This window comes from Alosa pseudoharengus, unplaced genomic scaffold (genome assembly GCF_046254945.1).
Source record: "Alosa pseudoharengus isolate Yale_2024_CS ecotype anadromous, Long Island Sound unplaced genomic scaffold, YU_APseudo_1.1 YU_APseudo_1.1_scf_5, whole genome shotgun sequence".
NCBI lineage: Eukaryota > Metazoa > Chordata > Actinopteri > Clupeiformes > Clupeidae > Alosa > Alosa pseudoharengus.
The window spans coordinates 27,492,723-27,508,657 of NW_027468837.1; the positions used below are offsets into that span (position 1 = coordinate 27,492,723).

A 15,935-nucleotide genomic window follows, 5' to 3' on the forward strand; every position below is an offset into this window, starting at 1 on the left:
AATTCATCTACATTATCTCAACAAAGCATGAACCTTGTTCAGTATTATCTGGTTTGTGTATAACTGATATCTGACCTGTAAAGAGTTCTGGCGCCATGTGGATGGGCGTTCCCACGATGCTGCCGGACATCATGGCCTCTGGCTTGCAGAAGCCCAGGTCCGTTATTTTAGCCCGGTTCTGTTTGTCCAGCTGGAGATAGGAGAACATGGCATGAGAACCTCCAACAACTACAATAACCACTGTATGACTGACCGCGACTCAAACTAGTTTCTTTTAGAGACAATATTTTTCCCCTCTAAGAGTGAGAAGACCATAGTGTGCTAACCCAGGTTATGAGGGGTCAGGAGAGTTCACAGGTTACGGAAGCTTACTAACAGGTTATGGAGGCTATAAAAGCTTGACAACACAGACATTATTTAGTTCCAAATGTCTGGTGCTCATTAGCACTGCCCGTTTTGATATGTACTCCAGGCTTGTGCAAAATTCCAGAATTGAATTGAAACTGGCTCTTAAATTCCAATTCAATTCTTGAATTTCACTTGCATTTCAATTGAGGCAGCAAACAGGAAGCAGAATTGCAATTCGAATTGTGTACAACCCTGCTGTACTCATTTACTTTATGTAGCCGGCAACACCAATATTATTTAACAGAACATAGACAGAAGAAACACATATGAGCATGTGTTCCTTCAAACATAAATCCAGTATTTGTTCCCTACAGTCTAGGTTTAGATAATTCATTAAGAAATCACTAATAATGTATTGCTCCTCTCCCTTCATGGACTATAGAGTAATTCAAGGATGATGAGCTTACCAGGACATTCTTTAGCTTAATGTCTCGATGCACCAGCCCTTGACCGTGCAGGAAGCGGATTCCCTCTACAACGTCCTGGGCAATTTGTAACCTCTCTCGTAGTGATAGACCGGCCTGGAGCGAGCACGCACACACGCACACACACACACACCAATCTCAGTATGGTTTTGTGCTAGTGTATAGAGCTTTGTGCAAATACAGATATTGTACAATACATTGTATACCAGTATTTTAACAACCTGGAATTTGCATGTTGATTTTCTATGGTCACTAATCAACTCTAATATCACATTGTATTTAAGTTACGGTCAGTCTGTACTGGGCACCTTAAGGCCTGTGTAAAGGTCTCTGTGGAGTCTCTCCATGATGAGCAGCACTGCTATACTGGAGCCGCCGGCATACGTGTGGTCAATGACAGACCCGTGCAGATCTACCAGCCTCTCATGCTGCGGCAAAGACCTGAGAGTGGGAGAGGCGAAGGAAAGAATGATGGAGTGGGGAAGAGAAAGGAAAGGAGAGGAAAGGAAGAGAACGAGGGAGGAGAGGGTAAGCACAAAAAGGAGGAGAGAATAAAAGTGAAAGGTGAGGTGAATACGAAGCTACTGTCATGTTAGGGTGCATCATGCTCTATGTCCAGACTGTCGCTATATGTGATGCGATCTAGGAAAACCCTTCACATGGTGCAATTTTACAAAGATTGGGAGGATGGTATACAGTATATTGCAAGGGGACCATGTTCAGAATGTTGCTAGGATCTTAAGTTGGTGAAATTTCACCAGAGAGGGTTAAATGGAGCAAAAATCAAGAATTTGAGTGCACCATGTGACCAAGTGCATCACATATACACACCGGATGAGGATACACAACTCACCACAAGGGGGCGCCTAATACACATGACATGAGAATAGTGGGTGGATGACACGGTCCTGCAATTACTCTAGTAGGACTCATGAGAGCGCCTGTTCCACTTCACACGCTCCCAACTCTCCATCAACTCTTTATCCAACTTTCCCTCAACTCCTGCCCTACATCAGCATACCATTTTTCTTTGTCACACTGAAACGAAACCATCAGCTACAGGTGCAAGGTATCGTGAGAGGATCCTATCAGTGCTCCACTTGAATACGAGGCGTAACGTTTTAACTAGAACATTCCACATTTGCACAAAGGTATGTTTTTCAGTAGTCATCGTTCTCCATTCTGTGACAAGACCATAAGGCCACTGAGTCAACATGGACTGAATAGAATGTGGATGGTGTGGATGGCCGCCTATAACCTTGACAGAGACTATTGTGGCAGAGCAAACGACAGCAGGAGCGTGGTATTAACCCTTAAAGGAGTACCGTCACACCAGTGTGACGGGAATGTTGAGAAATGAACGTTCTAAAGAATATCTGGGTTCATTGAATTCAACATAGAATTTTAGAACCTTCAATTGTTGCGGAACTTATAACGTTCAAAAACCTACACCTTTAAGGGTTAAGCTACTGACCTACTTAAGGGGCAGCTCGGCTCCTGGTGTTCTGGGGTGAGACCTGGAAGAATGTTTAGTCATTCTATAGTTCTTAACGCAACCTTGTGCCTCAGCAGCTCCTTAATGGTATTGTAAGGTGAACGCTTGTTTCAAGTTCATGGGATGCCGGTGGCGACTGAACTACTAACCGTGACATGACCATCCTCTCACCCTGGGCTGGGTTGCCCTAAGTGCCCTGAAAGGGCCCTGTGTATGAGTTTGAGGCTGCACAGACAGACAAACATGGCTCGGGGTGCTGCTACCGTTAGCACATTGGCCTTGTACGGCATGGACTGATATTTCCATATATCAGTGTACTATTTGTGCCAAAGAAGGGTTTCTTGTGCTTATTTACCAGTTGCCACAAATTCATTTAGGCATGTATGCATAGCCCACAAAAGATACATGGCAGGAAATTGAATTTGATGGATATCATGCCAGTAGAGCATAAGCTCACAGGCAGTATTGAATAAAACCTCAGTGAGCCAGCTAGCCTGCAAATGTGTGCAGCGGGTGGCGACTAGCTCCCAGGGTGACTGCCACAATAATTGTTTTCCACTGTGAAATGGGCTGCACAAAGGGCTCTGTGATGAAAAGATGAACTTTCAAGAGATAAAGAGAATAAAACTCTGACATGCTAAATCGTCATGGAGAAAAAACATTAATCAGCAGTAGTTATCATCACATATATTAACCCAAATACACAAGTGGGAACCAAATTATGACATTCTGACCGGCTGTAAACAGAAAAAACCCAAAACGGACTACAGCAGTTCAGGTCACTCTGGAAGCAGCAGAAAATCTGGGAAATGGCTAAAAGTTAAGCCTATGGGACAGAACTCTGCTCGGTTTCGAGTAACAGTGAAATTACATGTCACATGTGGTTATGCTGACGTAAAGACGGTATTGTTACATTCAGGAAGCGAGACGAGCTGCGATCACACACTCCCGTCCTCAGGCGTCGTGATGCGGGGGCCTCCTCTGCACTCACCTGGTGTAGTGGAACTCCAGGGCCAGGTCGTTCCAATGCTTGTCGTCAGGAGGAACCACTGACTTCAAGGCGCAGGGGTACTTCCCCCCCCAGCTGTCGCAGAGGTAGACCACTCCGTACTGGCCGCGGCCCAGCTCGCGGCCCAGCTTGGGCTTGCCTGGACGGGAGAAAGGGAAACAAGGGAGGAGAGAGGGATGTGAAAATAGTAGTTTGACCTCATGTTTATTCTTAAGGGCCAGGAGATGATATCAGAATGAAGACAGAACTTGGGAACCATTACTAGACAAAAAAAAAAAAAACTAGGTCGCCAAGAGTTTCTGGTCGTGGTACATCGGCCAGTTTTGTGTTATGTAAATACTAGCAATCAGATGGTATAGCCACACATGATGAGTTAATGATACTTTTCTTAATGGATGAGACTGATCAAAAACTAGGGTTGGGCACCGAAACACGGTTCTAATATGGCACCGGTGCCGACGCAAACGGTAGTAACTGCATCGAATAACAACTTGGATTTCGGTGCCTCATTTCGGTGCTTAAATAGCGTTTTTATTTTTTTTTTATACGAGGCATCACTGCATGATAGCAACACATCCAGACACAGTTAGCTAACATAAACACTGGATGTATAAACCAGAGGGGTGCACCACATAGGCCAGTGGACAGTGTTTGACAGCTTGCGTGAGTGAGCCCAAGTAGCTTGCTTTAACGCGATATTGCGAGCTCCTGTCAAAATCTAGCAGTGGGCCTGCCTAACTACACACAAGCAAAAGGCTATGAAACAACAGTAGCCTATATGTTACACAATATCCTTGCTAATGCACTAACTGGCATTTATTTGAAATGTTATCAGCAAAGTTGTAAGGTGAAAACGTTATTTCACGGTGTGTTCTAAACAACATAATGGCATGATATTAATCTTTCATGTGCTTTCATGAGGCCCATATAGCATCACAATGAAAATGAAGATCATGTTAAAAGTTCGCTGGCAAAAACATAAGGTTAGGCTGATGTCACTGAGCTGTCAAAGAGGCTACAAAACCATCTCCGTAGTTATCGCTAATTAAACTCAGCTGACTGGTGTAAGCGCATTGCCATAGTTGCTGTTAAAATGCCTAGGCTAGCGCTGGGAATCTAAACACTTCAACACCGACATGTTCAAAACTATTGCGTGTTATGGGTTAAGACATGACATTTCTTGAAGCATTTGGGAACACACTGAATTGACTGTTAGTCCCTGTTCCCTGTTAGATTAGCTTGCTTGCAAATGCCGTTGTCCATGACCTGGCAGTTCTGGCAAGCGGTTTTAACATACCTTATGGCAAACCGCCTACACTGGGTAAACTTGAAAGCAGAGCTTACCATTGTGTGTGCATGCATGGCAAGCTGTTTTAACATTTAAATGTATTATTCGTAGGAGCAATGAGATATTGATAGTAAATTGAATATAACAGTTCAATTTCATGTTCAAATTTGTCTTATCAATAAAAAAGCAATTCATGCTTTAGACCATTTTAATTTAAAACATTTTAAAAAGAAAGTACCGGTTCAGGCACCGTTTTGGCACCGGCACCGTTTTAAAAGTATCGATTGAGCACCGGTATCGGATAAAACCCAAACGATACCCAACCCTATCAAAAACAGACAGACAAGCAGAGTGAGAGAAGGCGAGAGCGGAGTCCTGTTATCCTATAGACCGTTGCTTTAGCTTAAGAAAGACAAGGGTGTGTGTGTGTGTGTGTGTGTGTGTGTGTGTGTGTGTGTGTGTGTGTGTGAGAGATAGAGACGAGAGGATAAAGGCAGAGGGAGAGGTGTAGTTCGCTACCGTTTAAGAGGACGTCTCGAAGCGAGCGGCTTTCTAGCGACAGACGGGCCAGGCGAGGAGCGTGGTCTTTGCGGACCCGCAGCCAGAGGTCCTCCGTCCGCTCCAGGCGACCCGTGTGACCCTCCTCCAACTGCAAACATCACACAACCTTTAGTTAGACCTCAACACGGCAAACAGCACACAACCTTTAGTTAGACCTCAACACGGCAAACATCACACAACCTTTAGTTAGATCTCAACACGGCAAACATCACACAACCTTTAGTTAGACCTCAACACGGCAAACATCACACAACCTTTAGTTAGACCTCAACACGGCAAACATCACACAACCTTTAGTTAGACCTCAACACAGCAAACATCACAGACCCACTCACACACACGTAACAGCTTTATACTGCCTCGGATTAAGCACAGAATGCCATTTATGTTTTACTCCACTCCACTCCATAAGAATAGATGTGACATTGTAAAGTCCAGATGGATACATTTAAAACATTTTCATTGTTTATTTCATTAGGCTATTTATTGAATTAACATTGTTGTTTATTATTGCTATTCTCCTTCTGTCTGACCAAAATCCCTGTTAAATGTAAGTATTATTTTGTTTGGTATTTGTATGTCGCTTTGGCCAAATACCATAACCATACAATTCCTTCATTGCCAAATGGAGCCATACTTGGCTTGTTGTTTTGCATTAGTCTGACACTAGCCTCAAGCTGCCTCCTCTGTTTATGAACATGCCCAATTGAAACCTTATGATGATGTTATATGATATTTCAGCAGCTTTGTGGTAAAGCGCATATTCATGTGAAGATCAAATGATCAGCCTAATTCAATAACTATTCAAACACACACACACACACAGAGGGATGCATGTGCAAAAGCAATCAGATCAAACATTCATAATCAGATGACATGACACAGAGAGAGAGAGAGAGAAAGAGAGAGAGAATACCCTCAGTCATATTAACAGTGAAAACACAGACCCACATTCAGACACAAAATATCCCACTCCCATTCAAGATCCATTAGGTTCTAAATATAAAAAATGCAATCAAATTAGCCTCCCCCTATCTCAAGAACCATCAAAAGCATCAAATATAAACTCTCTGACAGAAATAACTGCAAACTTAACAAGCAAAACATTCTCATTACAGGTAAAAGAAGGACTGTTACCAGAGAGCGTGAGATTACATTTGTGTGTTTGCGTCTGTGTGTGTGTCTGTGTGTGCATGCGTACACGTTTGCCTCGAGCTGCTTTACACCCACAATGTCTCGCACCTCCTCAACTCCTAATTAGAGTGACAAGGGGACTTTCTGGACGCGCACCCCCACCCCCCCACCCCTAATACACACATACATACATAATGCTAGTCTTTATTCTTGGCGGAAGTCACATTCTCCAATCACGTGTGATTTCACAATAAGCACGGCTCCCTACTGAGACCAATGGGATCAAAGTGCTTGGGTCTAAACTCCGGCCGGCCGAGGCCATCTTACTGGACGCTGGAATGCGTAGCATGCCTGTGGTTTAGGGGACGAGATGGAGACAATCAGAGCTGGCTGACGCTGGCTGCCCACAACAAGAACATGGAAATAATGGAGATCTAACCTGTCTAATAATAATATCCATAAAAAATGTCTGAATTGACTGGATTTTACAGGTCAAAGAACAATCCCTGGCTCATTTGCCAGGAGCGACCCTGCACTTAACTGAATAAGGAAGATGCATGGTATATCAACATGATCCACAAGGCACTCCCTTTAATCTACCTTTTGTCCTGTTACTTTAAATGCTACTTTGAATACTTTACTAAAAAAGTGGATTTTGAAGTTGAAAACCTGTATCAGCAGAAAAGAAGCATGCCTATGTACCATAATTTGTCAAAGCAAGAGCGCTGTGCACTTGAACAGATGATGAAAGATGATGATTTGGTGATCAAAAAGGCAGATAAAGGAGGGGCTGTTGTAGTCTGGGGAAAAGAGAAATACACAGAAGAAGCTAATAGACAACTAAATGATCCAGAATATAATGAAGTTTTCAAGTACAATCCCTTTGAAAATGGAATTAAAAACAATTTTGACTGAAGCAAGAAATAATAACTGGATTTGTGTTAATGAAAGTAATTTTCTTTTTAACGAGTATCCAAAACTGACTTCTTTCTATCTTCTCTCAAAGATACACAAAAATCTGGAAACTCCCCCTGAAAGACCAGTTATTTCAGGTATCAATAGCCTTACCGAACCCATCTCCAAATATATTGATTACTTTCTCAAACTCGTACTACCTTTACTTCCAGCATGCACACAGGACACCACAGCTGTTCTTAATAAGATCTCTGAACTAGGTAATATAGGGCGAGATACTATTTTGGTTACAATGGATGTGGAGTCACTTTACACCTCAACTGTACATAAAGAAGGGTTAGAAGCACTAGAATATTTTTTGAGTTTGAGACCGCAAACAGAAAGCCCCCCTGTACATTTTCTCTAGGTCTCTAAATCCTAACATCTTCATCTTTCAAGATCGCCTATTCAGACAAGCAAAAGGGTGTGCAATGGGAGCTTGCTATAGTCCCTCTTATGCAGGGTTATATATGGATAAATGGGAATGAGACTTTGTATTTAATCCCACCAAACATTCATTCTGCAATAAGATAATCTATTGGGGCAGGTACATAGATGATGTAATTTTACTGTGGGCCGGATCTGAATCTGAACTTTTGTCCATGAATATCTTAATAGCACAAATGAAAACATCAAAACTGTCTCTGGAATTGACATTGACAAACATCTGTTTTCTGGATCTGGAAATATCTAAAGATGGGAAAGGTTTTTTACATTCCACTATCTATAGAAAGCCTACCTCCCGTAACACCATTTTATATGCCAAAAGTTTTCATCCTAGACACCTTAAGGATAACATATGGCCAATTCCAGAGGCTTAGAAGAATTTGTGATGAAATTAATGATTTTGATACAAAGGCTACAGAGATGGAAAAAAGACTTGTTCAGAGAGGTTACAAGAAGACAGTCCTCCAAAGTGCTAAGAATAAAACAAGAAATCTAAATCAACAGTCCCTGTCCCAGTGGGAGTTCTAGACAGGGCTCTGAAAGGGTTTTCTTTTCCACGAAATTTAGTACAGAAGCACACCACATTAAGAACATTATCAGGAAAAACTGGAGTCTATTACAATGCAATGTTGTTTTGAGAAATGTTTTTTGGAACCCCCCATATTTAGCTTTAAACGTTCCCCTGTAATCACCCCCCTAATGTGGTTAATTGCAAAGAATTTCAGGATACACATGGAGACAAAACATATGAAGTAAAACATTTTATTAACTGTAAAACGCCTTGTTATTTAGTTAAGTTAGAATGTCCTTTATGCAATGTAGGCAGGACTAAACGCCGACTACAGGATAGAGTTCACCCACTCATATTGATGTTTTAAACAAACTTGTCTCAGATTGTTGAGATTGTTCACTCCTGACGAAGGCTTTTGAGCCGAAACACGTTAAAGTGTTTTTTAATTGATCTGCCGATGAAATAAAGGCATTTTACATGTTTTCACTTGTGCCTAGGTATCTTCTTATATTTACAATTGATCAAGCCCTCAACCTAAGAGCACCATCTCAACAGCAAAGACTTATCGTTCCAGGCAGCACTCCAACTCAATAGGTTTTTTAAAGATATGAACCCACTAGTGTGCACACACACTGCTGAGAGAAAGGTAGGAAAGACAAAGACTGATCATGAGAGAGGGATGAGAAGACACAGAGATGGCACTGGCATGTGTGTGTATGTGTGTTGTGTGTGCATGTGTGTGTGTGGTTCTACACACCTGTCGGAGTGAGGCGGCGAAGGCCTCGTGGGAGCTGTTGAGGCGGGTGCGGAACTGGGAGCAGATGCTCTTGGCCAGCTTAGCCGCGCTCAGGCTCTCGATGGCGTCCTGAGCCACCTTACGCTTCCACTCTGGAGTGATGGCCGGAGGATTCACAAACGTTATCCTCTGGATTATCTACAGAGAGAGAGAGAGAGAGAGAGAGAGAGAGAGAGAGAGAGAGAGAGAGAGAGAGATACAGGGTGAGAGAGAAAGAGAGAGAGAGATACAGGGTGAGAGAGAAAGAGAGAGAGAGAGATACAGGGTGAGAGGGCCAAATGAAAAGCGTGAGAGAGGGCTGAGAATGAGGGCAGGGCACACAGACTTTAATTATGTTGACCTGCTGATCAGGTTTCTGTGACTTCTGAACATAATGTGCATCTGAGGTTACCTGTTTGATCTGTTCCCACACTAACCGCGTCACAGACGAGCCAGAGTGGAATGTCACTTCCACATGGTAGGCAGCGTTCAGGATCTGAGAGAGAGAGAGAGAGAGAGAGAGAGAGAGAGAGAGAGAGAGAGAGAGAGAGAGAGATTGTGTGCGACTTAAAAAGCAGCAAAAGAGCAAAATAGAGCAAAACTATAGCAAAAAGTACACCACCACTTCTTATTCATTCATACTAAACATTACTAGCTGAAATTGAATTATGAAACTCGATGAAGATGTTTAAATGAACCCCATCTCTTACATGGAATCAAATGAATAATTAGCAATAGATATTTTCCCTTTTTGTTAAATGAAGCAGTCCTCTGGTAGTACACGTGTGTGTGTGTGTGTGTGTGTGTGTGTGTGTGTGTGTGTGTGTGTGTGTGTGTGCGCACCTGCTTCAGATGGTTAGAGGTGACGTGCACCGAGGTGTCATTGTGCGACTTCTCCAGGCTGTTGAGGCAGCGCTCCAGCGTGCCGACGAAGCTCTCCCTCAGGTAGTCCACGGAGCTGATGAGCTTGTTGGCCACCGCCTGGTTCAGACGCACCACGATCAGCTCCTGGATCTGCTGGATGCACGACTTGATGTCCTTGGAGGCCACGGGCTCCCCGTTTGGAGTTACAATGATATCTGAGTTGAGTGAATGAGAACAATAAGTTTATGTGTGATAAAATATGATCATAAAAGATTATTATCTTTGTTTAAAAAAAATTGCAAAAAAGAGCATTAAAGAGGTCTTTAAAATATAATTTAGTTCAGTGCCCATCATAAAAACTCTCATTGTAGGGTTACAAATGTTTAGTTCAGTGCCCATCATAAAAACTCTCATTGTAGGGTTACAAATGTTGTTGTGATATTGTGAAATACTAAACTGTGAAATACTAAAGACTTAGGCTAAATACTGTATAGGTTCTTGAGAACGGCTGTGAATTGCATCCTGTGTGTGTGTGTGTATATGTACAGTATGTATGTGTGTGTGTGTGTGTGTGGGGGTGTATGTACATGTGTGTGTGTGTGTGTGTGTGTGTGTGTGTAAGTAATGACTAATAACTTTTGAAAATGAAAAAGAGGAACAATTTTTCAGTGGGAAGAGGAACAATTCCACTGAGAAAGTAACACTTAATCTTATTCTGTCAAATAAAACCAAAAATCAATGGTCCTGCCAGTTAGCTTTTTAACAAACACCTGTTTGGGTGAAAAGTCCTCTTTTTCACTACTTCTCCCTCCACCGCGTCCACTTCTCCCTCTCCCTCTCTCCCTCTCGTTCTCTCTTCCTTTCCTTCCCTGTACCCTCAGAAAGTTATCAAATCAGCTCAGCTAAAGACTCTAAATAGTCTGGGCTGTTGCCATGGGAACGGGCCTGAATGGGTCCTACCACAGGGCCACGAGTTGCCAATCTGCACTAATGAAGTCTGGACAAGTCCTTTCCATTCCTTTACAGCAAACAGCATCACCCTCCGCTCACACATCACAACTCGACGCCCACACACATCCTCGGTGTTGTCAACACGTGTGTATGTGTTTATGAGTGTCGGAATGTGTGACGTAATTGTCAAAACACATGCCGACTTGTTTCCTGATTCTTTTAACACGCTTTAGAGACACTTCATCCCCAGTAACTTGGTTTCAATAGAGAAGACCAGAGGAGATTGCTAGAAAACAAGAACTAAGCTTTGCTGAGCTGCAGCACACAGCTGATTGGCTGGATAAGAGTTGGGCTGGGAGAAGGGAAAGCCCACGATGCTGCTTGAGTTGCGTAATAGCAGAGCGGCACAGTTTACTCACGCATGAGCGTGTCTGGACTCTGGAGGAGTTACATCATTAGAGAATATTCAAGCCCAGCCCCACAGGAACGCTTCCTTTGGCTCGGTCGACAGGCCCGGCTCCCACTGGATAGCACAGCGTCACTGAACTGGACATGATCCCGTGGACACTAATGAATGGGCGGAGCTGGACCGTACGGGCCCAGTGGGACCGCACATGAGGACCACAGTGTAAACTGAGTTCTCGTTTGTCATTACGGCTGTGAGGATCAAACGCACACCAATTCATCAGAACAACAGAAATCAATTTCCTCCACCAGAAAGTCCGTCTCCCCTCCCCTTGACTCAGTTAGTGTGTGCTCAGGAGTCCGATCCATACTGCTGGACCATGCCCTCTGAGAGACAGCTCTGTAAATACCCCCTTTCCTTTCCTTTATTTTTCACCCCCTTTTTTTTGCTCCCTCTCCTGTTTCCTGTTTTGCGCCCTCTCCTGAGTTTTATTCACCGGTTCACAGAACTGTGATAGGTCTGGTATCTGATGGGGAGTTTTCAGAAATGCTGAAGGCATAACAAACACAACACAGGCTGGGTAACCCCTGCTCTCTTGTTTGACACAATGGCACCAGCGAAGTTATGACTGTGCTTTCAAACGAGTTGCCATGTTCATTAAAGGCTTTTTTCCATATATTTTTCTAAACAGAGTGCCTTTGTTACATTCTTTTTTTGACCTTACTTGCACCCACAACAAAAGAGCACCTGTTTGAAGTGAATACTGACGCAAGTCTCCTAGTAGCACTCTGAGCCTTTTAGTTCATTTTCTCTCGTTACGAGAAAATCATTCAAAAGCAGTTCATCTCTATGAAAACCTTTTTTATTTTTTATATACATCTCCCCTCTCCATATGTGCCTTTGAAGTTGAACTGCTCAAGGCTTCCACTCAAACAGGATTGATGCTGTGCAATAAAACCATTTTCCAAGATTAAAGTGTCAACTTTGAGCACACTCTTTGACATCTGACCCTGCCGTGACCCCGGACCTGTGAACTCCAGGTTGGCGGCGTCCTCCAGCAGCTGCTCCTTCATGCTGCTGAGCGTCTCCACGATCATCTCCTTCATCTCCTCCTGCTTGCGGTTGGCGATGATCATGAGCGAGGTGAAGAGCTCGCCCTCCTTCTCTCGCGTGTACTCCAGCCGCCGCGGCGTGATCTGTAGGTCCCTCTGCATGTCAAAAGCCTGGCCATGCGCACACACAAACACACACACACACAGTCCAGGGGAAAGTCAGAAATAAGCTCACAAACAGTGTAGATCTGAGCTCTAAAGATATAATATGACAGAAGACACTACTGCGGCCTGGCTCTGATTATGGGAGTCTTAGAGATTACCTCACAGACTTTCTATTTTAATATCTCTCCATGCTCTTTGGTCTGCTCATTTGTAAACATATTGACTTACAAATGTGTAGTATGCAGTAGCTCTCTCCTTTGCAACACAAACAATACAAACACATTTTTGTTGATGAGCACAGTGATGATGGTCTTTAACTTTGTGCTCTGATCAATGAAACAGTGAATCAATGAAAAGACCTTTCAATGCCTGAATGGATGTTTACATTGGAACTTAATCAGATCTGTGTATCTGTGTGTCTGCTTATGCCTTCCAAAACTGCTTGCCCAAACATGTTCCAAAACTCCATCTTCAACTCCTATCAGGATCAGGGTGTCCTTGATAATGAGGCATTGAGGAATGCTTTATAGCAACACATGCCAAGAGCCACAATGGAATCCTACCAGTTCAATTAACTTGTGCCCCACTACCCCACCTGTAAAAATATCAATGTAAAATGACTACGCCCTTCACCTCCCTCCAATGCCACCTGCACTTTCAGAACATCCACCACTTAACCCGGTGTGTCTTCACAACAAAGGCAGCCACAACACACGGTCAGGAAACAATTTGATTGTCAGAGAGCACAGGCTATTCTGACAAACCAAACTTCTCACACACCAAACTTCTCCATACTGCACTGTGAATTGTAATAGAGCCACCTCACACTAGTGTCACCTACATCACTACTAGTCTCCCAATCCTTGAGGACCCAGGTTCCATTCCCGCTTCGTGGTCGTTTCCGGATCCCACCCTGACTCTCTCTCTCCCACTCACTTTTTGTCATTCTCCACTACCCTGTCAATTAAAGGCATAACACCCAAATATATAATACACATCTTAACTTAGCTCTTTGTACACTAAACGGACTCACATTGATGTAATAAAGGCTTCAAGAAGTCCAGACCCATAGCGCTCAGCTCAGTGTGATTAAGCTGTCCCAGACGAGGCCCCATCTCACCTGGTTGATGAAGAGGTCGAGGCAGCGGCAGTGCACCCCGTTGAGCATGTTGGCCGCCTCCACCTGCTGGTTCTGCAGCACCTGCTTGGCGAAGGGCCCCAGGAGCCGGTGCAGCCGCTCAAAGGACTCGCCCAGCACGCTCTGGGGCATGGGGGCCGAGCCGCTCGAGCTGTTCTCCGCGCCGCCGCCCAGGAACCCCAGCGACAGGAGCTGGACGTGCAGGCCACTACGCTCGCGGTTCCGCTCCCGGTCCCGATCCCGATCACCCGCCCGTGTGCACTCGGGAGAGGCCTCTGGGGTCAAGGAAGGCGAGGAGGAGGACGAGGACGAGGGCGACAGCAAAGACGAGGGCATGCGGACGAAGCAGATGGGGTAGGGGAGCGTCTCTCGGACCTTGTGCAGGTCGGCCACCTGCTCAGCGGTGAGCGAGTCCTGGCTCAGGGCATAGATGATGATGGGAATGATGTTGCGTGAGCAATCCTCCAGCGCCTCCTGAATGGGCTGGACACCGGGGCACGGGACGACCATGATCTTGGCCTCCTACGCAAAGCAGAAAGGGAACAGCCAGGTTAGGGCAGCATTCAGAGAGAGAGAGAGAGAGAAAGAGAAAGAGAAAGAGAGAGAGAGAGAGAGAGAGAGAGAGAGAGAGAAAGAGAAAGAGAAAGAGAGAAAGAGAGAGAGAGAGAGAGAGAGAGAGAGAGAGCGCTGAGCAGCAGCTTTCATTTTCAAAAAAGCAAATGAAGTTACAAGACAAAAAGTGCTGAGAGCACCGAATGCCTAAGTGAATGTATCCAATCCTTGCCCCTGAGGTCCTGTCTAGTGTTCATGTGCAACCCTATTATAACACAGCCGTCTGATAGACTTAAATCATATCATGGCTTGCTTAGTGTAATTATTTGTAATCGAACTGAACCCTGCAAGAGGACAGGCCTCTGTTTGGAGAAGAACTGGACACCTTTGACCCAGAAGATGAGTCAAGCTTCACAGACGGACAAGGCACTCTATGTGTGAAGGCACGCTTGGAAGTGTGTGTGGATATTCCTGTGTGTGTCTATAAATGACTCTGCCGAGCTATGTGGCCATACTTCCTCAAATACTTCAGCTTGAACTGAAAATGGCAGTTGTATTTGCATACTATGGGGTTTTTCAGCACACATACATACATATTTATTGACATCTACCATAGGAGTTGTTTTGAGCTCTACTCTGATCATACTCGCCTAGACTAGGTTTGCTAGAAAGACTAGGTTTGCTAGAATCAATTCAGGACAGCGGAACATCAGGGATATCCATCCTTTTCAGTCATGCCAAGTCTGGCCAGCTTTCATTTACTTTCCGCCACAACACCCTTCAAACGGAGATGTGGTTTCCTTACTTGAAGTGACTTGAATGTTTGATACGTTTGAAGGAATTCAGCCATAGTTATGAAATATCTGTGATGGAAGTCCATTTGATCCGTTATTTTTGACCGGCAGTGTAACAGACTAGTATACATTTAACAGAATTCAGAGATCAGTCCCTATTTGATGAAAAGGATTTTACTTACAGATGTATAAGAAATACTGAAAACATGTACAGCAGTACTGCATGACATGTAAGCTGGAAATCTCCTAAAACAATGGAATGCATTCTGTACATTTCAGGAGTACGGCAGGAAATACTGCATTCAACCCATGACCAACATGATTTCCAGTGTAAACATCCAAAACGTGCATTTCAACTGTAACCACACTGATCTCTGTCACAAGCAGCACTTATGAATAGTAGCCTTATAATTGAATGGTTTCAATACTTATGACAGAATATTGTCTGCCACAATTGATTGGTTGTTTGAGGAATGAAAACTACCATCTGCATTTTACTGAAGGGCTTATCTAAAAGGCACATACAGAGAGAGAGAGAGAGAGAGAGAGAGAGAGAGAGAGAGAGAGAGAGAGAGAGAGAGAGAGAGAGAGAGAGAGAGAGAGAGAGAGAGAGAGAGAGAGAGAGAGAGAGAGAGAGAGAGAGAGAGAGAGAGATATTCCAAATTGACCTTATTTAAATTCTCATGGGAATGTCTTTGGGGCAAAAAATTCTCAGACGGGGCAAAATGTTTTTGCTTTGCCATCCATTTCCAATGACGGCTCTCATGCTCTCTGTCTCCCTTTGAGACTAAGGGGAGAATAGGCATGAAGTAAAGAGATAAAGAGAGGACAGAGAGAGAGAGAACAGAGAGAGAACAGAGAGAGAGCATACAAAGACAAGAGATAAAGTGAAAGAGAGGACCAAGAAAGAAAGTAATGGAAGGAAAGTGTAAGACATTGCACACACAAGAGAGTAGTGGGACAGTGCATGAGAGAAAAGAGAGGGGGGACAGAGAGAGAGATAGAA

General features: G+C 44.0%; 1 protein-coding gene across 2 annotated transcripts in view; it reads right to left on the bottom strand.

Moving 5' to 3' along the window:
* Positions 1-15,935, bottom strand: part of dstyk (dual serine/threonine and tyrosine protein kinase) — a 29,190-nt gene that overhangs the window by 3,454 nt on the left and 9,801 nt on the right. Inside the window, exons 3-12 of one of the 2 annotated variants that reach the window (XM_076269348.1) lie at positions 13,566-14,105; positions 12,223-12,451; positions 9,851-10,086; positions 9,420-9,503; positions 8,990-9,166; positions 5,145-5,274; positions 3,320-3,476; positions 1,142-1,274; positions 816-929; positions 76-190 (exon numbers count right to left, since the gene is read on the bottom strand). In XM_076269348.1, the coding sequence (XP_076125463.1) occupies positions 76-190; positions 816-929; positions 1,142-1,274; positions 3,320-3,476; positions 5,145-5,274; positions 8,990-9,166; positions 9,420-9,503; positions 9,851-10,086; positions 12,223-12,451; positions 13,566-14,105 (1,915 nt within the window). The remainder of the gene's footprint in view (positions 1-75; positions 191-815; positions 930-1,141; positions 1,275-3,319; positions 3,477-5,144; positions 5,275-8,989; positions 9,167-9,419; positions 9,504-9,850; positions 10,087-12,222; positions 12,452-13,565; positions 14,106-15,935) is intronic. The other variant, XM_076269349.1, reaches the window with a different exon arrangement.